The sequence below is a fragment of the Epargyreus clarus genome, unplaced genomic scaffold, assembly GCF_041222505.1.
Source record: "Epargyreus clarus isolate Ecla_fem2 unplaced genomic scaffold, WU_Ecla_fem_2.2 ptg000005l, whole genome shotgun sequence".
Taxonomy (NCBI): domain Eukaryota; kingdom Metazoa; phylum Arthropoda; class Insecta; order Lepidoptera; family Hesperiidae; genus Epargyreus; species Epargyreus clarus.
This window is the reverse complement of record NW_027332213.1, coordinates 12,126,134-12,153,822: the sequence shown is the minus strand read 5'-3', so window position 1 is coordinate 12,153,822 and position 27,689 is coordinate 12,126,134. Positions and strand designations below refer to the sequence as shown.

Sequence of the window (27,689 nt, the reverse complement as noted above, 5' to 3'; positions counted from 1 at the left end):
TCACGAGATGTGTTTCCTTATGTATAAATAGATTCGATATCATGAGTATAATTAATTTAAATGTATTATAATATAACTTATAAATATTAATATTATCGATGTTGCTTTGTAAAGACAGATTTAAAGTCGGGTAGTTTTGTGCAACTTGAAGAAAAAAATATCTTAGTGCACAAACACAAAATGAAAAGGTATTTTATTTTGAGGCTGAGAGGCGGTCCTTAATAATATTTTTTGATTTTTTTCTTTATTTATATAATTATAATCTATATCAATAAAATCGCATTATTTGAAGTATTTTCTCATCTACCTTAAAGGGGGAAGATCCACCTAAAGCCCCTAAATCAATTAATTTCGAGTAAACTAATCGATTTCTAAATTTATATCGAACAAATTAATAGATTTCTAATTTAACAATATTTAGTGTTGTTACAGCATGGCGTTTTTATAGCTTGTCTTTGTTGACAGTAGCATTAACGTACAGAATAAAAATGACTGTTGGCATTCTTACTACAGATTACATAATCTTTAAAGTTTTTAACGTAATATATTGTACTACAGTTAAAGAATCACCGGTGGTATGATTTAGAAACTGCCTTGGCAAAGAAGCAACACTCGGGACTAGAACTGATTTTTGTATAATTAATAGAATTCTATAAGATGAATCTTATTTTTACTTACAAGTATTTTTTCTTAAGTGCAATATGTATTACTAAGAAAAAATATAAGTGTCTTATATAACTATAAAAGAAAACTAGAAATTTGTTATTCAACAAAATAATATCATTTAAAACATATTTTTTTGCAAAATAAAGAAACATTTTTATTTATTTGGTTTCTAAACGAAAACAACGGTTACCCGTAATGCAGCAACCGCCATCTTGAAAGCGTAGTTGTTGTCATGTTTACGTTGAATGTGGAAGAAGGGGTTTATTAATTCTGATTAAAAAATTAGGTATATTTCAGTGTTTTCAATTGTTTATTAGATAGATATAATAAAACATTGATATATTAGTGCTTCAAGTCTTTGATATTTCTTATAGAAATCGTGTTGATTATAATATAGAATAGGCGCCAAATTACTCTTAGTCGTTGGGAGACATGGGCACTTTTTTATTAGTATTATTTATTAATTCAGTGAGTGAAAGGTGATCGGTGTTTTATGAAAAGTGATTTAATATTTGAAGATGGTATTGTTATTTCCAGAGCTGCGTTGATGTAATTGACCGGATATAGAGGGCTGTCAAAATGTTTTACGCACATTTTGTGCTGGCCAAAAAGGGCCCGCTGGCCAAGATCTGGCTGGCGGCGCACTGGGACAAGAAATTGACAAAGGCCCATGTGTTCGAGACTAACATCGAGAAGTCAGTGGATGGCATCCTGAAGCCTAAAGTGAAGATGGCCTTGAGGACCTCTGGACATCTGTTGCTCGGTGTTGTCAGGATCTACTCCAGGAAGGCCAAATATCTGCTGCAGGACTGCAATGAGGCGTTTGTTAAGATCAAGGTTCGTTATCGTTATTTATTTTCATATAACAAAAAAAAATGTACTTATAACATTGTACTCATACATAAATCATTAATACTCTAGTAGGCATATAACTACTGAGCTCTGAGCACCTTTAAATATTTAAAATGATATATCACGGAAGTATACTGAACTCCGGCAAAATTGCGAATGAAATTGCTCATCGCTCAAATAAATAAAGTTGTTAGCGACCATCAGACATAAATATTAATATATATTCAATTATATAATAGTTATATCTGTTTTCTATTGTAGTTAGTTAAATGTTTATACTAGCACCATTGCTACTTCTATTTATCGAACATACTTGAAGGAAGTGTGTATGGTGTTGTATTAGCCTGTATAACTTTGTAGCTCAAACCGGAACAAGAATATGGAACAGTAATACGGTGTGCCATGGAGTAGATGCATGACTGGCAGCATCTTGATTTACCACACTCATTCTGACTTCGTACTTCGTACTGACAGCTGTTAGTCTCAATTGTTATCATTTAAGCTACATATTAAATGCAATATTTGATTAAATCTTATGATTTACTGCCTATAAAAATTAAGTTGATCATTGAATTTGAAGTCATTGGTTGAACAGGATTTCTGAAATGAATTTGCTTTTTTTTTACATTCGGTAAATCCTTTGAGCAACATAGGTTAAAATTTTGCTCCAATTTCATTAATAACATTGCAAACATCTATAGAAATAGAAAACCAACCTAATGTAAACACCTCATTATACAGAAATTCAGAAATAACTTGAGCTACTGGCATAGCTCAAGTTATTTCTGAATTTAGCCTTTCATATGAATTTAAATTTAAAAAACAAACCATGCTGTAGTTAGCAGTAAACCAAAATCAAATGAACAACAGTCAAATTAGGCTACAAATAACTAGATTAGTAGAATTAAAATTGTATTTGTATTTAATATACAATTGAATTGCACTATTATTGCACTACATCAAATTTGGCCTTTTGGGGCTTCCAAGTCCATATTGTTCAGAAACCTATATTGCTTGATAATTTTATCCCCCTTAATTAATTCAAATTTGGCGAGAATATTTAATTAACTTATAGTCTCTCTGGCTCTGCTTCTAGTTGTGGCGGAGAGATCCTTTCCTAACAATGGAAACTAAATAAAGGTGAACCAACTAATGGTGTAAACCTGTTCCTATAGTACGGAGTATGGCAGAGTAATCAATATGAGATTTTCCAATATGCCCTTTACGAGCAACAATATGTGTTGTGATTTACACAATTCCTGTTCTATTTGGGTTCAAGTATCAATGTCCATGTGGGGCAGTGACCACTTAACATTATGTGACTTGTGTGTGCTGTGAACCTTATTACTAAGCATCTACTGTCTGTCCATCTTGCATAGGGTTCTATCTTGTGAAGTATAATAGATAGATACTTCAAATTTTTACAATGTATATATAACATTGACAGCTATAATAATGTACTAAAAATAAAACAATTTTGAAAATGGATAGGAGTCACCTTATAAGAAAAAAACTTTTTTTTGCATTTTTGAACCTTTGAAAACCTTTCAAAACCTTTGAACCAGTTACAATTTTTACAACTTACTTTTATGGCTGTTATAATAACAAGAATTAAAAACTTAATAAAAGTTTGGTAGTAGGGAACATGTGTCATTTTTGCTCACACTCTGCCAATTATTTATGATTTTATTATATTCTAGATTGAAGGTTTTTTGGTTAGGTTTTTATAGTGACCTCTTATAATCGGCTTGAAGAGTTATTATTTCATCCCTTATCATGGGCATATTTGAAATTTCATGGATCTCTACTGACATCTTTTATGCTGTCTTTACTGTTAATTGTTACTGATGAATCAAGGCAAAATTTATATTTGTTGAGTATAAATATAGTAAATATATGTTTATTTATTTATTTTTATTGCAAAATACACACACAACTTACAACAAAATATAAGAGATATGCGATGCCCTGAGAGGGCGTCGCAAAATACTAGAGAGCAGCATTAATTTATATTAGGTTACATTACATATGTTACATAGGACAACATACAATTACTGTTAACATCTAACATACATACAATTTCATACATGTTTCATACATGTTTTTAAATAAGACCAGAGTACTAAGCATTCTAAAGATGTTACTACCATGTTTGAGAGTGTTATAAAATCAACTACAAATGGTGGTTAAAGTACATAGATAAAAATTAATTTATTTTAATTTTATGCAAATGATGAATATTACTTGTATTAACTAGTGATGTGCATTCAAGTTGTATGCACATCACTAGTTAAACTAAACTAGATTTTATCCATATTGCACACAATATTTTTCAATATTTAATGAGAAATAATTTTTCAGATGGCCTTCAGGCCAGGGATGGTGGACTTGCCTGAGGAGCATAGAGAGGCAGCCATGAATGCCATTACCTTACCTGAGGTTTTCCATGATTTCGATACTGCCATGCCCGAATTGAAGTAAGTAATAGATATAATCATATCCTTGGTAAAATGTGTTCAGAAACTGTATCTTTTCTTACACCAATAAAAATAAACAATATTTTGGTGTAGTCATTTCATATCAGATATAGTCTCTGCCAAATTGCTAGTTTTACAAAAAAAAAACTGAAAGGTATGTGAAGTCTACCAATACGCACTTGGCCAGCGCGGTGGTCTATGGCCTAATCCTTCTCATTCGGAGTGGAGACCCATGGCCAGCAGTGGGACAATAATGGGTTGATGAAGATGACTGAAATTGTTGCTTGCAGGTGTAGTCATACATTTTTCTATGGTTATGAGATTTCTATATTTAGAGCAGATTAGCAGTTTATGCGGACTATACTTTATTATGCGGACTATACTTCGGCATTTGTATATATCCCTTGATTTCAGAAGTGTATTAGAATGTTTCAGGATTCAATGGTTTCATAGTTTACTATTAGAGATTCAACAAGTAATGGAGTGCTGTGTACAGTGTACGTCAATATTTAGGGAACTTTTATAAAAAAAAATACATATTGCAGTGAGGTGGACATTGAAGCTCAATTTTCCTTGAACCAGTCGCGAGCTGAAGAAATTACCATGCGTGAAGATTATGGTTCCTTGAATCTGGTCACACATGATGATGGCTTTGGAGACATGGGATTTGACACCGATAACCCTGATATAATGAGAGAAGCCATTGGCAATGAGGGTGGTTTGGAGCAGGTAAGACACATAAGAATTTGTTGAAATAAATTATTGTGCAAATGATGCAGATTTTAGAGGATACATTTGCAAAAAATTAATTACTTTTCATGAATATATAAATTGAATAAAATAATTAAATGACAATGATTTTATTGCATTAAAGAATTTGACCGACTACAGAGTACCACCTCAGATGTCAGATTAGACTTGATTAGACAGTCTGTATTACTAGTCTACTGTATTTCCAGTTCTATTAATCTATATAACTGGAAAATATATAGCTATAAAGCAATTTATTTTCGGCTACAATCTTTGCGTAAACATCGCACCCATTACAAGACTTATACATTATATATTCCGTTTGCAGAGTAATTTGCTGTTCGCCGACGGTTCGTCCCTAGAGCTGGGGGGCAAGGAGCCAGGCGTGGCGAGCACCAGCGCATCGGTGGTACCAACGCTCGCGGCGCCCGCGCACGAGCCGCGCATGGAGGCGGCGCCCCACGGGCCAATGGACGACGGCTTCGGTGGTACCATCGGTGATGTGTCGGATTTTGGACGTGAGTTTCGTAACTGGCTCTAAGCGAATTATAGACTTTTATTATTGTGAGACTTTAGTCGTCTTAGACCGGATTAGCTCTCTGGCTGGCAACTGCGCGCATTAACTTCAGAGTGGAATTGAAGTTTTGCACGGACTATAGAATGCAGACTTTTACTAAGTTACCATCAGCAGTGTCTAACAATGATGTGTTTGTACCAGACGCGGGCGGGTTGTTCGAGGGCGACCTGTTCGGCGACGTGTCTGCGGGTAGCGCGGCTGGCGGCGCGGCGGCTGGTCTGCCCGGCACCGAAGCTCAGCCGCAGTCGCTGCAGGTGAATAATTTACATTTTTTATTTAAAGATGTCATCATAATAACATTTTAAATCATAATAACATTTAACATTATCGAAGTTTTTTTAGAATTTTGAAATAAACATTTAAAGAATATTTTGAAAATTAAGCAATTTATAAGCTTTTAAAACTATAACATAAAATTCGATTAAACTAAAGAGATAACTTTTTGGATGTCGTAAAAAAATTCAAATCTCTCGTTATATCCTGTCTACTACTAGTTATCTCAAGGGAGCTTGGTACAGACAGCTTAATTACTGAAATTCTAAGTCCAGATGACAGATATTTTTTTACGACTAATTCATCACTGCAATTTTATTTCCATCATCAGTCCTTAAATTGTGAGGTTTTGTGGAATGGTAGTGGAAGATAGAAGGGGTTTGCATAGTTACCTTTGGTAATCCTTCTTCACATTGACCGTGCAAGATTGAAAATAGTTTTATCCAATATCCTTATTAGTTGTTTATTTGTGCAGGCTGAGATAGAAGCGGCTGGTGTGAGTGAGGGCGCGGGCACGGCCGCGGCGGATGCTCCCGATTCCGATGATGACATGGCTGACCACTACGACGCTGGAAATTCGCCGCAACATAGGTTTTTATTGGTTCTATAAAATATATAACGGATGATATACTAAGGTATGAAGGTGATAAACATTTCGTGGTTCGAAGTCATGTTCGCTAGACACCTATTTCTGCCTTTTAACAACAATGTTTAATGCTGCTGTATTTTGAAGCGTGTGCTAATTATATAAGACGTCCCAACATATTCGCGAAGCGAAGCAATGCGCATCTCGGGTAGGACTCCAATTTTAGGATTTTAATAGGATCCTAAATAGAACTGACTGCTTATGCACATTGGTGGCGGTGGCCATCTGGCATGAGCCAAATTATATGTTCGTTTACTATTCCATATTATAACTGCTACCTGCTTAAAAATTTGTCAAAATGTTTCGGCTGCAGATCATGCCAAATAATGAGACATTTACAAACATACGTTTGGAGCCCATTAACTTCCGCAGTCGGTTAAAATGTGCGTAATATAAAGGCCCGGCCAAACAGAACGCGTATTTTAGCGCCGTGCAAGGCGTCAGTGCTAGAACAAAATCTTGACGCCGCGCTCTAGCGCTGAGTTGTGTTGTACTGAATTATTATTGAGCGGTCACGTAGAGCGTGTACGCGTACGCCTGTCGCGGCGCTCGGCGTTCTCGTCGCCGGGCGTCGTATTTTTTTTTAATTATTGTCATAGTATGGGAAAAATTACGCGCGGGCGTACGAGAACGTGCGTACGCGTACGCGCGCTGTGTGACCGCTTACTAGTAACTCAGTACAATACAACTCAGCGGCGTCAGGATTTACTTCTAGCGCTAACGCCCTAGCGCGGCGCTAGAATACGCGCTCTGTGTGGCCTGGCCTTAAATGTTATTCATTGTGCAGTTGGGGCGGGTCGCCGCCGCCGTCGGTGGAGGCGGAGCCGGGCGCGGCGCCGCGCGAGGAGGAGCTCATGCCGCCGCCGCTACCCCCACCACCTCCTCCACGACCCATGGCAAGTACCGCTGACACACTCTGCTTTGTTTGGAAACACCAATATAATAAGAGATGGATGTTGGTTTAAATGCCACTTAAGATGTGAAAGTATCAAGTTAGATAGCTACTTAACTGTATTAGGTAAATAATTGCGTTTCAGTAGCTACATATATACAATATTTAAATTTAAATTCTAACATTATAAAGATATGCCTCAAATGGTATTTCGATTAATAACATATATTTTAATTTAAATTGAAAGAAAACAAATTACAAAGTATATTTCATTAACCTTATGTACAATGGTTGTATTGAGATTTTATATGCCACTTAGCTAAATGATAGCTGATTTTTGGTTTAGTTGTTATTTCACATAAACTTTTAAGACATATTTTTAGCTCGACATTATTTCGAAGTGGATATTTTCTGTCTCCGAAACTGTATAGGAGTTTTACCACTACCAGACCACAAGTAAAATAATATGTTCCACTATACCTTCAGGAAGTGGATGGTGTGGAAGCGCCGCCTGAGGAGCCTCCCCGCGCATTGACTCCGGCGCCAGCACTCGACTCTACCACCCTGCTGCAAAACGAGGAGGAATCCTTCGCGCTCGCACCCGTCGACGCTACTGTGCTTAAAGGTTATTTCAATAGGATTGAAGCCTAAATCATTAGCCTAACAGCTCATAAACATTTAGACAAACCTCTAATTAGTGTTTTATATGTACACCTAAAATGTTATTTTTTAATAACATACAATGTTATTTTTTAATAACATTTTAAGCGTAAATATATTTTATTTTGCTTTCTGTCTACATTAAACTGTATAACTATATAACATTACACTGTATAACATAAATATTCTGCGACAATTAGCGTATAAGTATATTTCTTGCTTTTCAGGTTCTCATTTCAATTATTAATTAAATGAATAAAAACAGCGGTTTTGTACAGAAAAGTACTCTTTGATCATTAAAAAATACATTGTATTTACAGGCATCACCAAAGCTAAGCGTAAGCGCAAACTCATTGTCGATGAAGTGAAGAACATTTCGGGTGAAGAGATGAAGAATCAGCTCAGTAACACCTCCGATATCGTGATCACGTTAGATCTCGCGCCGCCCACTAGACGCCTGATGCACTGGAAGGAGACTGGTGGGGTGGAGAAACTGTTCGCCATGTCCGCTAGACCCATGCCTTCTAAAGTGCTGTTCAAGGTATGTGGAGCAATATAGTTTATTTGTTGTGATGTGTATGTCATATTATTACTAGGTATGTTGCGTATTGAAACGTTATATAAATAGTCATAAAAACTTTTGATGTGTAAGGTAAATGTATCTAGCTACGAGTGTGTAGCTGGGTCTGTAAGTTCTTTTCTCATATTCGTAGAGTTTTAGCACGTTTTAGAAGTTATTCACAATGTTGAATAAATAATAAATCTTGATTGTCCAGGCATAGATTTGAAACAGATATTGTTTATGGACTTCAGTATTTTGAATTCTCCCACATAGTATAAGAAGTGTAGCTTCCAACTGTGTGTCCTCCTTGAGTAAACTTTTGAGTGTCGTAAGTAAAGAGTCCCGAAGTACGATTTATATATCCAAATTATTTCAGGTTGTTATAAGGTTCAACTATTAGGTTTTAATGTTAAAATAATTTAAAAAAAAGACTCGAATGTTAAATAAAGATAATTCTCCGTGAGTGTGAATGACGTAGAAGTCCATTTTAACCTTATGATATTAGTAATGTTCGATGGAGATGCAATGTCGTGTGTATTTTGAAGGTGGTAGAACCCTTTGTGGTTCGACTCCGGCGGCACCACGGCCACACCTATTAATGTCTAATAACAGCAGTGTTAGGCGCTGCTGTGTTCCGTTTTGAAGGGTGTGGTAAGGGAGACATACTTTTCCGAGGTGTTCCAGCTTAGTCCTCACGGGCATCTGTAGCCGACCTCAGGTAGGACTATCTATATTGGGAAATCCTATATTGGGTTGACATATGCCCATGGGCGGCAGTAGTCACTTTCCATCAGGTGGACTGCATGCTTGTCTTGCTTTATATATATATTTCTTATGTGCGTGTATATGTCACTAAACTGCTCCTAAACGACTGGACTGATTTTGATGAAATTTGTTGTGTGTGTTCAATGGGACTTGAGAATGGTTTAGATTCACAATTTAGTCCGTGGGAAAAGGTTTTTTTAATTAATTTTTAATTAGTTGTTGATTGTAAGTAGTTGTTGATTTATGAATGTTTCACATTGGATTTGTACACATTGGATCTATTTTTCAAACCCGTAAGTGATAAGGGTTGTTCACCCTTTAAATTTTTTTATTTATATGGCAACACAACGTTTGCCGGGTCAGCTAGTATTATATAAAAAAAAATGTGTGTGTGTGCAGAAGTACCAGCGCAACATGACGCTGCGCACCGAGGCGGAGGAGGCCGAGGCGGCGGCCGCTCGCTCGCCCGACCCCGAGCCGCCCGCCGCTCGGAGAGCCGCTCGCAAGCGACGGCATGAGGAGGTATCGTATCTCTTGTACTCTTATCTTGTTCACTTTGAACCTTTGATAAGTAAAGATACTTCGCCGCCTTGATCGAATGAAGCCACAAAAGGCTGGTTTGTCAGTTTTTTTTTAATTCTTGACAAATAAAAACATTTTTAGAGAATTTACGAATAAATAACAAATACTGCGTAATTTAAATAATAAATAAATAAGTATTTCAAATATTTTAGGCATATTTAAACTTGTGGTAAAACTTCCTTATGCAACTATTTCAGTTCTCAAAACTGGTTACATTTTCTTATTAGGAGCGAGTAATCTTTACTAATCTATGGTTTAAACAATTTATAATACAAATAGCGACTTGCACATAACGCTTTTCACTGAAAGTAATAAAATACGACTGCAAGCAGGGTTTGTTACTAAAACCACCATTTCGGATTAATATATGTATTAAATCAAGAAAAATAGGTTTTAAAAGGTGATAGTACCAGAATGATTCCATGGAAGTAGGTATTTCTAGCATGAAGCAGTTTTGGATGGAATAGTATAAATGCTGGCTGACTTACAGATGAGGCGAGTATCCGAGTAACCGATTACGGATGGGTCGCCACTCCTGACGCCCTTAGGCACCTGTAAGCGGCTTTAGGTGTAACCCCTATATGGCGTTGGTTACAATGTTCATCCGCTCAGCCGCAGTGACAATTTACTATTAATTCTAGTTATAACTTTAACATATCAAAATAGTACATATGTTTGTATTCAGTTATATAAACATAATAATTAGGAAGTTAATCAACTGCATTAATGGAGCACTATTTTCATTAAATATTATCTTCTATACTTATAATAAATCTGTAGAGAAGTCAATTATGTACATGAAATATATTTCCAAAATAACTATCAGGGGGTGATTAGGGATCGATACTGATGCCAAAAATGCAATCAGTAAAATTTTTGCCTGTCTGTCTGTATAACAGTTATAGAAACAAAAACTTCTCGACGGATTTTAACGAAAATTGGTACAATTATTTTTCATACTCCTGAGCTGGTTATAGTATACTTTTCATCACGCTACAATCTATAGGAGCAGAGCAGTGAAGGGAAATGTTCGGAAAACGGGAGAAGTTACTCCATTTTATAAGCTTCCGACGCGTGTACAACCTTAATGGTTAAAGCTACACAGAAATCATGTATGACGGAAATGTTCTCCTTAAAATTATATAAACAGGATATTGTTTACAACACAACAACATATGTCTATCTTTTATGGTTGACTCACAATAACACATGTATAGCTTATCAGTTCGAAGCTTTCTGATTATATTTGTCTACTCCTACGTTTATAACACTCAGTCATCCCTAATTAAAAAACTAACAGTATTAACTATTCCATAAAAAATAATCATAGAAATCATACCCCTTAGTGATAAGGATTGTTCACCCTTAACATTTTTTATTTCTATGGAAATACAACGTATGCCGGGTCAGTTAGTTAGAAATAAAAATTAATAATTCCTTACCTAGTTATATTTGTTTGTAAAAACGACTATTAACCATGTTTATAGACCCCGGAGCCTCCGCCACCGCCCACGCCAGCCCCCGTCGAACCGGAGCCCCAACCACCTACACCAGTGCCCCAGGACTACGTGCCTACTATCCGTAAGTTTGGCAACTTGCTTTCTTTCTTGTTTCCACTTCCTCCCAATAACTATCTACGATCACTATGAATGTGCACTAATTTGTCTTTTCTGTATATACTATAATATTTTCACAAAAGGATAAATAACAACTAACAAAGCTTTGGTAATGTGTAACTGTATAAATTGCAATTTCAATTTACATGTGGTCAGTGACTTATTAATCTGTGGTTTGTTCTACATAAAAATCATTCTCATTTGGAAGCTTAAATTATTAATTCTCTCATTGTTAATCTTACTTGTTGTCAAGATCAAGTTTACTATGTTCTCTTTCTATATGTTATACAATTTATATTGTATATTGAAGGACTCGAATTTTGCGTAAAATATTCGATTGCTATTACCGTTGCTGGTCTTTGCAAAATCATGTATGACATGAGAAATTATAATTAAAAACTATCGAACATATTCACACAAGCGATAGAATATAAAGTATCCCCGGTTTATTAACGAAGAATAATCTGAATATATCATTTGAGTATATGTCATCGAATAGAAATGATTTATTGTTTGAACTTTAAAAAAAATTCAAACGCTCTCATGTATACTATATGTACGATACATATGTATATGACTGACTAAGCCCAAATCGAATGATTTCAAAAAGGGGCATAAAATTAGAAACTTAAAATTAATCGGAATCGCTGAAAAGTTGATCATTTGAGTATACGCCACGAATAAAAATAATTTATTGTTTGAATTAAAAAATATATATAATTCAAATGCTTTCACGTATACTACATATATGATATAAAAAAACGAATTAAGCCCAATCAAATAAAATCAAAAAGGGCATAAAATAAAGCGGAATCGAGCCGATTGTCGTAACGGAGACATAGTAAGCTTGATCGTGTCACCGGGTTATCTAACCGCACCGCTGGCGCCGCAGCGCGCGAGCCGCCGCGCAGCCCGCCGCACGTGGTGCCCGACCTCGACCCGCCCGCCACGCCAGGTAGGGACCTCCACACTACACTATACGGGGAACGCTTCCACGTCGTCCCCTAGGTATGATGCGTATCGGTTTGTATCTACGGACGTTGGACTTGTAGGTGATTAATAAAATAATTTCCTTAAATACAGTGTGTTGCGCTGTTTATCAACCGCCACCGTCTCCGAGCCGATACCGATAATTATTGACGCCGAGATAGCGTAAATAACGTAATACCGATCGGCACCGAAATTTTGACGGGCCGATGTGCCGGCAATAAATAACGTTAATATATACAATAAAACACGTTGAAACTTGTCCATACACTGCCGTCACCCGCCGATATCGATCGAACAAAATAAACCGCCGATATCGGTCGCTATATATTAAAATCGGCCTCAAATAATATGGTTCTCGGTATCGGCTCGATAACAGTGCGGTGGACAAATGACCTTAAAATTATCTAAGGATGTGTACGAAGCCGCGAAACAGTTACTGAATCAGACCGCGCGCGCATGCAGTTCAGTTCGTTCGTTCATCAAACGTTCGTTCATTCAAACGTTCGTTCATTCAAACAGCGCTAACGCATTTCGCGGGAACGACGCTTAAACCTCGCTCGACATAATCCACATTAATCTCGCGAGCCTTTCGCAAACAAGCGCATTAGCAGTTAGATTTCTACGTTTCCTAACGTAACACAACCGAACTAACATGGACTGTCTTCGACAGTCATATTGTGTAGAAACATTATTTTACTCCCAAGGCCAATGTCTGTAGATATAAATGATACTATACGATACTTATTTATAATGGGGTGATTTACTGCAGATCTCGCTAGTGGCGCCACCGTGATCATGAACGTTGTTATTGACTTTTTTAGTATTGCTTCAGTTTTTCTCTCAAATTGTCACTAACCTATAAAATAACATTTTATAATGGGAACTACACGATACAATATTTTTGGGTTATCTGTAGCATTTATTTTAGTTGCATTAAAGTTATTAATTTTATTATAAAATATTAAACTTTGATAATGTTAGGAATAGATGATTATGTAGTATAGTTACTTAATTGGAGCTCGAATTATATTTTACTATCGCTCTGACATACCATTAAGAACATTCCTCTTTTATATGTTACATTATTGTAATTGATGTATTATTTATTATATTATGTTAAAATGTCAATAACATTCCATTGTCGTAACTCAAAAATAATGTACATTCCCTTCATTTAGATATATTAACTTATAAGTAACTTGTCGCCTCTACTACGAGTTTTGCGTAAAACATCCCATTGACGCACACACAACATATGCATACAAATTTTAATATCTACTAACCAAGTAAATCCTATATGTTCTGTGTGCGTAAATTATATGAACACTTAATAATATCAAAAATGCTTGTATGCAGTTATAACTTATATGTTGACGTTTTCGAAACGATTGTAAATCTAGTCATATTTAATATCTCTGATCCACTCACGCTTACGGCTTGGGATTCATCTATTAATATATTATGGTAATTTATGACTAACATTATGGCTTTTTTCAATATAATACTAATCTCAAGGGGCGCATGATATAATAAAGCGCCTGCCCTCCATAGACTTCACAGACTTATCTTTCCCATTGGGTTCCTCGGGGAAGACAGCGATACTCTGCTAGCGTTTTGCCTATCTTGGGTAGGTGTAGAAAATTCCATACATTTTTCGTATATTTAAGTATTCGACCGCTCAACTATCTAGTCATTTGAAATAAGTAAATATAAATAGTGAATACACTTTAAAATGACGGTAAATGTATGGAATATTTTCCTCCACATAGGGAGCTAAGATACTAACAAAAACTCCTCTAAGTCTTCTAAAATCTAAGTTCTAAAATCTTCCTCTAGGAAAACAATTGGGTAGTCAAGTCCGAGGAACTTTAATATCGTTAATAAGTATAAATTTACCATTAGAAACATTTGAATAGTCTTTTTACATAGCAATTGATTATAATTTATCATAAGCTGATAATTTGCACAATCTGACATTGTACTAAGTTCATTGATGTATATAATACTAACTATGATATATTATATAAAACTATAATATTCTATTTAATTTTACGTTTATATAAGGTAGGACATAGCGATCTAAATATTGTATTCAGCATCTGTATTTACCTATGTTCCACAATAAAGAATGTTTGAATATGAAGTTTTGTTTTTATATAAACTAAATTCATCATCAATGTTAAAGTAAATTCAACAACAGCCAAAACTAACTCAAAATTGTTTAGTGAAAACTTGAGTAAATGAAACAAACTGATTTATTCACCTAATGAATCATTTGAACACAACAGAAATTACTCAAGTATACAGTACACAGTAGATGCATATGTCCAGCAGTGAACTTTTACGTGCAAATGGATGGATTAATACAGAGCTTAAAGCACTGCAATTTAATCTATCCACTCCTCAAAACCATCGTTACGTGAAAATGCTTTATCTGCTTTCAAAATCAACTTGATCAAACAGACATTCAGTAAAATATGTTTAGGACCTTAGGTAAAAAGGCCTCAAAATGTCAGTCAGTTAAAAAGTTTTGCAGGTATCACAGGTAGTTAATTCAAGAATATTATGTAAAGTACACGAATAATATTTTAGTAGTAGCATTGTAGTGTATGTAGCATTACTAACACCAGACATAAATAAGTACTAACACCAAATACATCTATGGGTACCTCGATAGGTTTTTATATAATAATTGTATCACAGGTGGTATGCTGAGTTCCCTTGGTCCGCCCCTTACTCCCGGTGTATTGGGGTCGTTAACACCTGGTACATTACTACAAGGAGGGATCACGCCAGGAGGCCTACAACACGGTGCAATGACCCCGGGTACTTATCGCAATATTTTCATACAACACTAAAGCTAATTTAACGCGAAATTTGGTCATTGTGGCAATTGCGGTTTGATTACACTATACTAAAAATGAATACTCACTTGATTTGTATGCAAGGCAATGAGGCTCATAGATACCAGTCTGCTCTAGTAATATACCTACAATAATGTGGTAAGGTAGACTGTATGCTTTCCAGATAGTCAGAATCCTCTGAACATGCAATTAATCTTTGATTAGCTATAGTAATTTACTAAAGACGTAGAATTGATAACAGCAATAGCCTCACTAGGCTGTCATACCACTGTATGAACATCAATCGCGGCAATCTCCTGGGTTCAAATCCCAGGTATTTGAAGTTATAGCTTATTAGTAAGAAATTATCATATGTTTTAATGGCAAAGAAAAAACTTATGAAGAAACTTACATACCTGAATTCTTTAAGTGTGAAGTCTACCAATCTGAACTTGACGAAGCATGTTTGACTGTGGCCTAAACTATTATTTTTCTGAGAGTAGGCATCTGTAAGACAAATAGGTTGATAATGATGAAAGGGCAAACAGTAGAAATACTTTAGTGGCTAGCTTTGGTAATTATTATTCTTTATTCTTAGAATTTGAAGGTGGTAGAACCCTTTGTGGTTCGACTCCGTCGGCACCAACGCCACACCTATTTCTACCTAATAACAGCAGTGTTAGGCGCTGCTGTGTTCCGGTTTGAAGGGTGTGGTAAGGGAGACAGACTTTTCTGAGGCGTTCCAGCTTACTCCACAGGGGTAGCGGCGCATCTGTGGCCGACCTCAGGTAGGAATATCTAATCTTATCTGGGGTTGATTACAAATGTCCATGGGCGGCAGTAGCCACTTACCATCAGATGGACTGCATGCTCGTCTGCTACTCCTGTATTATAAAAAAAAAAAAGAAAAAAAAAAGCTTATTTTGATAGTTACATGGTAATACAGTATACACTTGGTATGTATGTAATAGAAAAAAATATTTGTAGGCGGTCTTCAGCATGGTGGTATGACTCCGGCCGGATTGCAGCATGGTGACAACCAACAGGTGGACTTAGGAGGAATGACACCAGCAGGGTTACACCACGGAGGTTGGTTTACTGGCATGGTGCCAGTACTTATTTATCTAATCATGTGCATAAGTTAAAATTGTTCAATAAACTAAATATGTAAATAGTGTATCACACCTACAGCTGAGAGGACTACAATTAGCTGAATGAGGGCTAAATTATACGCAACACCTGTTTTGCCATATAACATTGGTGTTGACTGTTGGTGTGTTGAAGAGATACTTTAACGAGTCGTTCCGACTTATTAATTTAGGGATAGTAACACATCTGTGGATAAACTCGTGTATGGTCTGTGTAAACTGCTAGTCCGCTCTGAATATAGAAATGAATCGCGTCGCCATAGCAAATTGTATGACTACACCTGCTTGCAAGAACTTCAGAGCAGACTAGCAGTTTCTCGCGGACTAAACGACTCTAATTCTGATTGAGATTGATTACATTTGTCTATGGGTGGTATTAGCTATTTACCATAAAATAGACTGCATGTTCCTTTACATTTTTTTAAATAAATAACATCGTAACAAAAGTCAAATTTTAACACTATTTACCATAAAATACACTGCATGTTCCTTTACATTTTTTTTAATAAATAACATCGTAACTAAAGTCAAATTTTAACACTATTTACCATAAAATACACTGCATGTTCCATTACATTTTTTTTAATAAATAACATCGTAACTAAAGTCACATTTTAACACTATTTACCATAAATACACTGCATGTTCCTTTACATTTTTTTTAATAAATAACATCTTAACTAAAGTCACATTTTAACACTATTTACCATAAAATACACTGCATGTTCCATTACATTTTTTTTAATAAATAACATCGTAACTAAAGTCAAATTTTACACGATTTACCATAAAATACACTGCATGTTCCTTTACATTTTTTTTAATAAATAACATCGTAACTAAAGTCAAATTTTAACACTATTTACCATAAAATACACTGCATGTTCCTTTACATTTTTTTTTAATAAAAAACATCGTAACTAAAGTCAAATTTTAACACTATTTACCATAAAATACACTGCATGTTCCATTACATTTTTTTAATAAATAACATCGTAACTGAATTCAAACTTTAACACGATTTCTTGTATCGTTTCCAGGCATGACTCCCGGCGGTATGACCCCGGGCGGCATGACTCCGGGGCTAGGACTGGATAGCGGTATGACACCGGCGGGACTGGTGCACGGCGGCCTCACGCCAGCCGGCCTTCACCACGGCGGCATGACGCCAGGTAACTTAACTAGATAAATTAACTGCTTGTATTCCTTGCGCTAAAGATGTGGATAGATTGTGTACTATATGTGACACGAAGAATAGGATATTGTATGTGGGAGATGATTAGATTAATATTACTATTTGAACACTGCCTATACGATCGAAGGCACGCCTGTTTATTTAATGTATTACTTTATATCGACTATGAATTAAAAAAAAAATTGATTAGTTTTCTTTTAACGCCACCTTTGTGTAATATATCGCTAATTTATAGTCACAATTTGTTCAACATTCGCGGGGGCTATTGAACATCTCTGAGAGGTTGTGCTCTGTTCTCCTTATTCTCCATAACGAAATATCTTGTGAAGTGTTGGTAGTTGTATTGATATGCAAAAAGTGCTCTGTAAAGAACCTATTTTGAATAAAAAAATTGATTTGTTTCGGTAAGTATATCCTTTTTAATTTATGCAATAATTTTATTTGTTCCAGGTGGTCTAGACCACGGTGGTATGACGCCGGCGGGTCTGGCGCACGGCGGCATGACCCCCGCGGGGCTGGGCCACGGCGGCATGACGCCCGCGGGTCTCGGCCACGGCGGCATGACTCCCGGCGGCATGACCCCCGCGGGTCTGGCGCACGGTGGCATGACCCCCGCGGGGCTCGGCCACGGTGGTATGACCCCCGCGGGCCTGCAGCACGGTGGCATGACGCCGTCAGGTGAGGACTATATCGGTATGTGCTGTTTGTTTTTATGTTTTTTTTTTATTATATTACCTTGGATTGGGGAACTACGCTATATATTTTTTTTATTACTATGCGAAGTTTAGGTAGTTTCGTGTAAAAATAAAAATATATATATATTTATTAGTCACATTTTTTAACTACCGTAATCAAATTTTATATATTATTTCATACATTTTATGTCATCATGATTATCGCCCGTTTTTAACATCTATCCAAAATTTTCCCACCAATTATCGCAAATTCACAATTTCTAGTATTTTAATTGTCGAATGTAGATTATTGATCATTTTTGGTAGGCAAAACATTGAATATGTGCGTATATTATTATAAGTAAATTAAAACAAAACGCCCAAGATTTTTTTTTATTAGTTTGTAAACGTATTGCCTTCTTTTTTGTTTGGTTTGGTAGTTCCTCAAATTTTCAAATACGATTATATACGACTTTCGATTACTCAAACTAAACTAATCAGTGACGAAACCATTCCAAAACTCATCCGTGACGAAACTCGATTTCACCAGCAGGGTTGCAGCACGGCGCGCTACTGCAGCACGGGCCGGAGCCGCCGCCGATGCTGCCGCAGCTGGGCGCCGAGCGGCCGCTGCTGAGCCGCGCGCCGCCGCCCGCGCCGCCGCCCACGCACCACGACCTCCACTCCGCGCCCATGGACACGCTGCCCATGCCGCTCGACAGCTCCGACTATCAGGTTCGTACGACATCAAAGTAGAGGTCTGGCCGAAGAGAACGCGTTTTCTAGCGCTAGACGTAAATTCTGACGCCATTGAGTTGTGTTGTACTAAGTAAGTAGTAAGCGGTCGCATACGGTTAAAATATGCGTTCTCTTTCGCCAGACCTTAAGGTCGTCTATAAATTCTGACTTGGTACAAAATGTCTCAATATTAAAAGCGCTAACTGATATAAGCAAAATAACGTTATTTAATCAATTATTTATAAATACATATAAATAGTTACATACAAAACAAATCAGGAAAATTTTATTTATTGATATGGATAAATACAAACTGTAGAGAATAAAATTAAAATTAATAGGTTTAAAACCCTTAAGTTAACAAAAAGTAGCAGATTTTAAACATTTAACACTCTTAAACTACTTACATTTTAACAGTGTTCATTAACATTTTCATCGAATATAATATTAATTGTCTTTTGTTTTTACAGAATGGAATGCAGATGACAAATTTAGGATACGACGACCAACAGGGGCACCAGAGTCCGCAGCACGATTACGATTTACCGCTCAGCATTGATAATGTTAGTATACTACACAAGTAACTTCCATTGCAAATGTGATCTTGCAAATACGATTGCAAAAGAAATCAAATCGTCTTAAACATTCATTTTTATTAGGTAAAAAATAGGAAAGACGAGTATGCGGATTGAAACCTAGATTCATTATTATATCCACCTTTAAATCAGTTAATCTGTTTTACAAATCCATAATATAGTTTATTAGTTTCTTTATTTTGACACTTATCACAGATTTATTTGCATGTGTCATGTAACTCATTGTTCTGCATATTTTAAAACTATTAACTATAACTGTTATGAAACTATAGCAGGACGAGGGTTCCCGCGAGGCGGGCGAGACAGACGAGCAGTTCGAGGAGCGAGTGTTGAACAGACGAGCGGCGCAACTGTTCTCCGCGATGCGGCCTAAGCTGGCCGCCGGACTACAGCTCGCCTTCGCTGACCTGGCGCCACGGCACAACAATAGGAAGCAGGTGTGTACTGTGCTAGAAAAAGTAGAGTAGTGTCGCATATGTGGCTGTCTTGATCACGTTGAAGAACTCGATAAATTTCTTACATGAGTTAGGTGACTAGCTATGCTATTGAAAGTATTTTAGCAAGAGCCAATTTGCAAGAATCATGGAATTATTTTTGTACCAAATAATCCATCAATTGAGTTTTAAAACCTTAAAATGTAACTAAGTGGCGTGAAAATTACGATCAATTATTACTTCAGCCATTGTGAAAAAGGTCTTACATGTCACATCCTGAATTTTGGTGTAGTTCTTCAGAGTTCAATTAGAACATTGAACACAAAAGGCTTGTGTAAATGTAATTGCTATATATAGTCAGGCAGTGTGAACTATACAGCTAACGCTTTCTCAATTAAGCAAACATTTTATAATTATGCAATTATTTCCATTGCAGGTTGCACAAAAATTCTACAGTTTACTGGTCCTCAAAAAGCATCAAGTTTTAAAATTAGAGCAGCATGAAACATACGGATCTATTACCATAACAAAAGGAAACCAATTCGAAACAGAAGCAATTTAATTACGATAGCTGTATTTATTAACCGAAACAATATCAATTAGTATGTACAAGAGGGTAATAATATAAAGAGGTGACTAGATGAGTTTTGTGGATGTTGTACTGGACTAGGTGAGCCAAAAAGTAAGTAAGGGAAGATGAGATTTCGATTAGAGTTCATGGAAACTTATTTCGGACCAAAATTCTATTAGTGTTGATCTCATAAAATTGGATTGCAACATGACATTGTGTAGCAAAGTGTACTTTAGTTTACACTAGCGTTATCTTAGTAAACTACTGTATTATATACGCATGTTTAAAAATTAGGTACAAAAATAATGAATCACAGTACTAATGTTTTTAGAATTATTGGATTCATTGCGGTTTTTATATATAAATTTTTATATATAAAACCTTTTACATATAAATTATACTACATTCACATACAATTGACTATGACTGTTACTGTTGTGTTAATGTTTACCAAGTTATGTGATTTTGTTTGTATTTTTACAGACATATTGATAATGTTTGCCATTTCCCTTGTATAGTTCTGCTGTTTTAAAAAGTCTATTATACTTTGAACAGGGTTACTTTGTTCCCGATGATCTTCTTTCCAAATAATCTATTAAACAGTGTTATATTATATTATAATTTTATATAAATGACAAGAAAAATATTTTCTTTAACTTATTGATGTACTAATAAAATTACTCAAGACTGTTCTGCTATATTAGCAATAAAATTATTCTGCAGACAAGGTCAGATTAAAACAGGATTGCCATCTGTTTAGTTATCTGAACATTAAATGTTAGTGTAGTCTAAGTTGACAATTTATTTCTGAATTTATAAAGTCAAGTAGATTTTCTTCTACATGGTAACATGACCTACTGACTGTGTTGCCAGGTAGCGTAGTAGCTACCATAGAGAAATATATGTGCTGCCCTCTAACTTTATACATATAGTTAAAATAAAGATGATTTATCTATGGACATTGAACAACCCAAACTGGTGTTGTGGTAGATAAAATATTAATAATGCAATGCAATGCGTTATTATAATTACGGTCAAAGTTACACCTATGCGAACAGACGTATATAAGAATATTACTTTGATGGCCACGGCAAATGCGTGTCTCACATATTCCATGTCTCTAGATAAACTCTATTATATATGTATTGATACAAAACCATACATTGATTTTTTAATATACTTTGTTACAATTCTAATGGAATTGTTAGTAGACTATTGTAGATATAATGTGACATAAAGTATACTTTGCAAACTAGTTTCTGTGAACTCGAGAGTGTAAGTGCAGTTTTCAATTTGGAAGTTGTTGAATAGACGTGTAGTAAATTGCCTTATTTTGTTTTGCTGTAGGTTAAGAGAAATTATTGTAAAGATATTTACAACAATCATTGTTTAAGTTTTTCACTTGTGTGAGAGATAACATTGATATATTGTTACTCTCATAATGTAACTCATTGTGTGAACATGGTTATGTAAATGGATGTTTTTAGGATACAAATTATGTTGCAAATTTAATAATATATTTAGCATAAAGGCATTTCTTCTCAAGGAAGTGTAGATGTGCTTTCATAGTTTTACATTTAAGGACATTAAGAGAAGGGATTGCATGATTATCTTTATACATGAAAATCAATTAAAAATCGAAATTAATGTAAGTAAATAAATATGTAATACAAGTCACAATTTTACAATTGGACATCTACGTTTAACTTGCGCACTGTCTTCAATAAAGTGTGACGTATGGCACATTTGATCAAATATTGGGCCTACTCATACTTTACATAAAGGCTGACACGTAAAGGCAGCGCGACGCGGTGGCGCATGTTGCAATTTATTACGTTGCGATGGGGTCAATGCAGATTTTTCTGGTGCAACATCGGCACCGCACTGCTTTTGTGTATCGGAAAAAATTATGATATAATGATTTGCTAAACAAATGGACGTTGGGCCCTAATATAAGATTCATGACGAAACATTTTTGTAATGTTAAAATTTGACTATTAAATTACGTTTTAAAATATACGTGAGGGACTATTTTCTCACTTTTTTCATTTGCATTAGTATGCAAAAGACAGTTCTTTTCATAGACACTTCCTGTAATGCCCGCTTGCGGCCGTAACCTACCGTGTCAGGAAAGGGCCTCTTGAAGTTATCATACTATCCGATATCGATTGTTAAAGTTGTTTGTTAATCTATCATGAATGCTAAAAGTATTTGACTCGTTTCAAATTTTTTTTGCATTTTTGTTTATTTATTTTTTTCTAAGATTTTTTTGGGCGCACACCTGACGTCCATTCATAAGCAGGTCACTACTGTAGGTAGGTACTAGGTACCTGGCAATCTCTTTCTAAATGTAATCCCACTTGTGTGAACAAATTGACTTTTAGGTGTGGTTGAACTGTTTAAACATTGTTTTAGTATAATTATGTACAATTATAGTATAAAATTAGTGATAAATGTAAAGTAACACCAAATAGAAATGCAGACATTATAAAAAGAAGCATATTTATATATTTATAAGGGTCACTTGTATGTGTGTGAATGACTGTTTTACATTTCTTTGAGAATTGAGTGTTTATCGAAAAATGTAAACAAGCTACCTGCGTCAAATTGAATGCATTCGAAATAAGGTTGTCTGTATTCATTTTGACTTTTATTTAATCCAAAATTATGTAAATTCTAAAATGCATTAAGAATGCCTGGAACTGTTTAGTATGTAATATTAGAAATTTTGTAAAAAGAAATTTAAGTGTTTACTTTCGCAAGTAATGTGGAGTAAATGTATTTTTATACACCTGAGAGAAGACAAGTATCGTAACATCTTGATAAGCGGAAGTATTCTCTTAAATTCTTTCCTAAACCTATTTGCAATAAATTTGTTGATAATAATCGCTTTATTATTATTCTATGCCTTGAAAAATCGGTTTATACTATATCGGCTGCAATAATTTTAAATTTTTAGTCAATAATCAGGAAAAGAAGTTATCTTGGTATCTGCAGCATGATTTAATTTTATAAATGAAGACTTAAAATTTTTAAATTTTGATTCTGATATTTTAAGGGTCCAGACTACTGACTTATGAAGTGGGGTAACGTTGGTCGGGAATGAAGGATGTATTAGGCGCCCTCTATGAAGTCTGCAATGTCCTGGAAGAATTTTTGTTGCCCTCTAAAAATACTTTTCATTGGCGCATTGCCGCTTGGAAAATCTGTCTGCGCAAAGGTTTCTTGTAGGAAATGAAAAGCTGTAATTTTGCTATCCCCGGCACATTGCACCCCTGCTTGCATTTTATGGAATTGGCTACTTGACACTTTTTGGGAAACTGTTTTAATGAATTCATATACGTATTATATATGCCTTTCATTGATCATTTTTTCGAAAAAGGGCTATTTATTAATAAAAAACATATTTTTATTACGGTAAACGGAACGTTACGCCAAAACAGGCGGTCAAGTGTCATTTCGTAGCGTGACGTCAACACATTGAAAATATAGAAATAAACTTCGACGTTACACATACTTCAGGTTTCGATGTGATCGACAGGTTTCGATGTAGTGACGTCACATGACATTTGAGGCAGCACTGTCGCCGTTTTGGGATTTAAAATCCACAGATAAATAATCGAAAATTTCTTTTTAAAAATTAAAATACTTAGAACATATTAAAAAATAAACGAAATACTGCATAATTTATGTTTACTTATAAGCTATCATATCCAACATATTTCATATTTTATTGTTATAACTGTCAAGTACCCAATTGTGTGTAGCAGTTTTTGAGTTTGTGCGTAAACGGTGTAGGTACCGGCATAATTACATAATCGGTTATCGACCATCCTAGTCGTTAGACGTCTGCAACGAAACTTTAATTGGCTTTAGGTAGTACCCCTATTTTAGGGGTATGTCCATGGGCGGCGATGGCTACTTATACTTTGCAGATGGACTGCATGCTACTTATAAATTCAGTTTCCATTTATTTCTGATAAGTCAACAACCAGAATAAGAAGTCATTGATAAGTTTTTTAATGTTATTTTCAGAAGCATTTACTGGAGACATCTATGTAGTAAATGTCTCGTAATTATGCAGTATGCGTGACAATTTCACGGCTATTCAGTAATGAATGAATCTTGCCAACCAACCCGTATTTTTTGATACCTTTATTTTAGCGACATTTTTTATCAATGTCTAGCTTTGTCTAAAAACTGTCAAAATACTGCCATACTACTAGTTTCTCATTTGATATTATTGTGAAATATTTTATAAAATTTAAAAGATTGAAATTTAGGTATCATGAAATAATCTAAATCAAGGGCAGTTGTAAAAAATTCTCAATGAAATTGTTTTGTATCATTTAATCGCCCTAAAAATGTACAATAATGCTGACATTCCCAAACAGCATAACAAGTGCAAAGTCGATGACAATACTCACACGCAAATTATGTGATAGTACTGGCTTAAAATTATATCATCAACGGCTTTCAACTCAATTACACCGAGAGATTATGTAGAACACATGATTCAGAATTAACAGCCTACATTGATCAGGAATAGGAATAACTGTAGCCTTTCATTAAATGTTACATACAACATTTTATTTTGCAGATTTTCATTATACTACATAATTAAATAAATTGCATTCCTGTTGATGCACTGGTAAGTGTAACACATCACACATCAGTCCTTGCATCACTATAAGGGTGAGGTTTCCAAACATTCGATTCCATGGCCGTCCACTCCAGATAGTATACACTGAAACCTCATATAGGATGGCAGTAGTAGTGTTCTTAAAAGTAAGTGGCTTAGAAAGCGAACAGCAGTAAGAAGGCCATCATAAGACAGAAAAGTCCCATGGCCTCAGACAGGGCGAATCCCAGGATGGCGTATGAGAACAGCTGTTGCTTAAGAGAGGGGTTCCTGGCGTAGCCAATGATCAGGGAACCGAACACTGTTCCGATACCAGCACCTGGAATTACAAAATCATACATAAGCACAAAATTATTTTGCATGAGTTGATAGTAATGAACATTTATGATACGCAAGAAACAAATGAAATGAAATCCAGCTCACCTTATTTAACAATCTTCATGCAATTATTTATGATATGCATACAAAATATGTTAGTTAAAATATAATGTGTAGAGTTATCACAATCATTGCAGTTAATATACACTGTACAAATACTATAATGTTAGAAACAAAAATCGTCTAAAAGGCGAATAGCATTAAGAATGCAATCATCAAACAAAATAGGCCCATAGCTTCGGATAACGCAAATCCCAGGATAGCATAGGAGAATATTTGCTGTTTCAGGGAAGGATTGCGTGCATATCCTATAATCAAGCATCCAAACACCACACCAATACCAATACCTGTAGGTAACACAAAAATATGGAAGCAAATTAAAAGGGAATAAAACAGAGGACAGGTATTTAACTTTGAAATTCCATTTGTTCAAATGTTTAAGTCTTAATGTTGGTTATGCAACCATGGATATAAATATTACATAAAACTTTTTCCCTTATGACCACACAATATATATGGGAAAAAAATCTTTCTTATAGTTTTTCCATTTTTTTTTTATAGTTTTAGGACATTTCTTATCGTTTTTCCAAATGTTAAACAATTGAAGCAAATGGAACTTACAAGTTTGCAATGTGCAGGGTATGTTAGTGATAAAAAAAAGCATGGATACACACAAAAAATGAAAATTGAAATGACTGCTTACCGGAACCCGCCACTCCTACTGTCGCTGCACCAGCACCAATGAATTTGGCAGCAGAGTCAATGTCCTTTGTGACCGAGGTGGTCTGGAAGCAACGGACTGCTGAGAGCTGGGCTGGGGCAGCTGGGACAATTTGTGTCTGTGAAGACACTGCTGCCAGTGGCCTCACCAAGGCTGTGTTGCAGAAGATCTGGAACAATGAACAGATGCCTTCAATATCTGATCTTCATCTTCAAAGGCCAAGTTCATATCTTGACATTGACAGTAGGTGTGGTTCTAAATTAAGATTATACAACCAAAAATCAATTGCTAAATGGATTTAAAATGTTATCTTCGAATCATAATTAGGAAGCTATTATCAAGACTTTGTTACTTCTTCTATAATAAGTATCTGATTATGTAATTATATAACAGAAACCCTGTAAGGAATTACAAAATGTTTTAAAATCCCTTAAAATCCTCCAAAATTATTACATATTCACAGGGTTAATTAAATTGATACAAAAGTAATAAAATTAATTGAAATCTATTAAGAAAAGTCAAAGTCTAGTAAGAAAAAATTAAAATAATGATAACTCTTCAATTAATCAAAAAGTCTAAAATTTCAAAAACGAAAAATTATAGGTACTTACAGCAGACCTGGCTGCAGGGGCGATCAATCTAGCGGCAGACAGCATTTTTATGGTTAATTGGGTGCGGCGAGCGACAACTGTAAGAAATGGTGTACTAAATTAGTGATCGATATAGACTGCAGGTGTAGCAGCTGTGCTTGTGTCTGAAAAACTAAGTTCTAGTCTTGGGAATATTTGACAGTTTGACCGCAGAGCGTTACGTAATTTACAAGACTACGTAACAGGGACCAGACTCGTTCATAAACTACACTTTTGGAATTATACCGATTTGGTTATCACTATGCACTGGAGTTTGTAGCGGGAATGGGCGTATTTCACTAGATACAAGATAAATGAAAGACGGCGGAAAATGGCCGAATCGGCGATCTTTCGCAAAAGGATTTACTATCGTTCTATGTGACAACTTACGATATCACAAAAAAATATTTGCACTATCACCCACGGCGAACCCGTATTTATAGAAAAAAACACTTTTTATTCGCTTGTGTCTTGAGATTTCTACACTTTTCCACGATTAGTTTATTCACTAATTTTTACTACACTTACCAAAGAACACCGAGAAGGAGGAGACCGGCCTTTGGAATGTTCAATTTCTGAGTGGTGAAGGAAAATCTAGCCCTATCATTGGTTGGTTTGCGCAGGCTGCGCCAGTTCCGGCCGGCGCAGCCAACTATTGATTGACCTGCGCGAATGACAGATGAGCGAAATACTTTAATAAATGTAATTTCCTTATATTGTACACACCAATTTAATCTTCATTTTAAAAACATTTTTATATTTTAATTAGTCAGTCAAACTTATTGTAATGTCCTAACATTTCACAGCAGAAA

General features: G+C 35.4%; 2 protein-coding genes across 8 annotated transcripts; one reads left to right on the top strand and one right to left on the bottom strand.

Moving 5' to 3' along the window:
• Nucleotides 1–840: 840 nt before the first annotated feature.
• On the top strand, nucleotides 841–20,713 carry vtd (RAD21 cohesin complex component verthandi). Of its 6 annotated transcripts, none has more exons than XM_073073188.1 (21): nucleotides 841–952; nucleotides 1,204–1,503; nucleotides 3,880–3,995; nucleotides 4,541–4,724; nucleotides 5,074–5,263; nucleotides 5,464–5,576; nucleotides 6,071–6,186; nucleotides 7,029–7,137; nucleotides 7,620–7,758; nucleotides 8,114–8,334; nucleotides 9,520–9,642; nucleotides 11,190–11,283; nucleotides 12,211–12,273; nucleotides 15,012–15,134; nucleotides 16,139–16,240; nucleotides 17,340–17,471; nucleotides 17,945–18,172; nucleotides 18,722–18,903; nucleotides 19,377–19,469; nucleotides 19,775–19,939; nucleotides 20,373–20,713. In XM_073073188.1, exons 2-21 carry the CDS (start codon nucleotides 1,246–1,248, stop codon nucleotides 20,496–20,498), a joined length of 2,877 nt encoding a protein of 958 aa, XP_072929289.1. In that variant the 5' UTR covers nucleotides 841–952; nucleotides 1,204–1,245; the 3' UTR covers nucleotides 20,499–20,713. The 6 variants fall into 6 exon arrangements, with proteins under 6 accessions (XP_072929289.1, XP_072929288.1, XP_072929287.1 ...); XM_073073187.1 differs by having other exon boundaries at nucleotides 18,719–18,903; XM_073073186.1 differs by having other exon boundaries at nucleotides 17,945–18,187.
• Nucleotides 20,714–24,837: 4,124 nt separating this feature from the next.
• Nucleotides 24,838–27,545, bottom strand: ATPsynC (ATP synthase, subunit C). 2 transcript variants are annotated; one of them, XM_073073230.1, is made up of 4 exons: nucleotides 27,406–27,545; nucleotides 26,860–26,936; nucleotides 26,231–26,417; nucleotides 24,838–25,468 (listed from the first exon to the last, which is right to left on the bottom strand). In XM_073073230.1, the coding sequence occupies exons 2-4, from the start codon at nucleotides 26,902–26,904 to the stop codon at nucleotides 25,305–25,307; spliced, it is 396 nt and encodes a 131-aa protein (XP_072929331.1). In that variant the 5' UTR covers nucleotides 26,905–26,936; nucleotides 27,406–27,545; the 3' UTR covers nucleotides 24,838–25,304. The 2 variants fall into 2 exon arrangements, with proteins under 2 accessions (XP_072929331.1, XP_072929332.1); XM_073073231.1 differs by having other exon boundaries at nucleotides 27,268–27,409.
• Nucleotides 27,546–27,689: the final 144 nt, after the last annotated feature.

Excerpts from the sequence above, each read along its gene's own strand:
- vtd (XM_073073185.1), top strand. The coding sequence starts at position 1,246 with ATGTTTTACGCACATTTTGTGCTGGCCAAAAAGGGCCCGCTGGCCAAG. Across the intron at positions 8,335-9,519 it reads CTTCTAAAGTGCTGTTCAAG|AAGTACCAGCGCAACATGAC; the intron begins GTATGTGGAGCA and ends GTGTGTGTGCAG. Across the intron at positions 11,284-12,210 it reads GGACTACGTGCCTACTATCC|CGCGCGAGCCGCCGCGCAGC; the intron begins GTAAGTTTGGCA and ends CTGGCGCCGCAG.
- ATPsynC (XM_073073230.1), bottom strand. The coding sequence starts at position 26,904 with ATGCTGTCTGCCGCTAGATTGATCGCCCCTGCAGCCAGGTCTGCT. Across the intron at positions 26,418-26,859 it reads CCCCTGCAGCCAGGTCTGCT|ATCTTCTGCAACACAGCCTT; the intron begins GTAAGTACCTAT and ends TCATTGTTCCAG. Across the intron at positions 25,469-26,230 it reads AGTAGGAGTGGCGGGTTCCG|GTGCTGGTATCGGAACAGTG; the intron begins GTAAGCAGTCAT and ends TTGTAATTCCAG.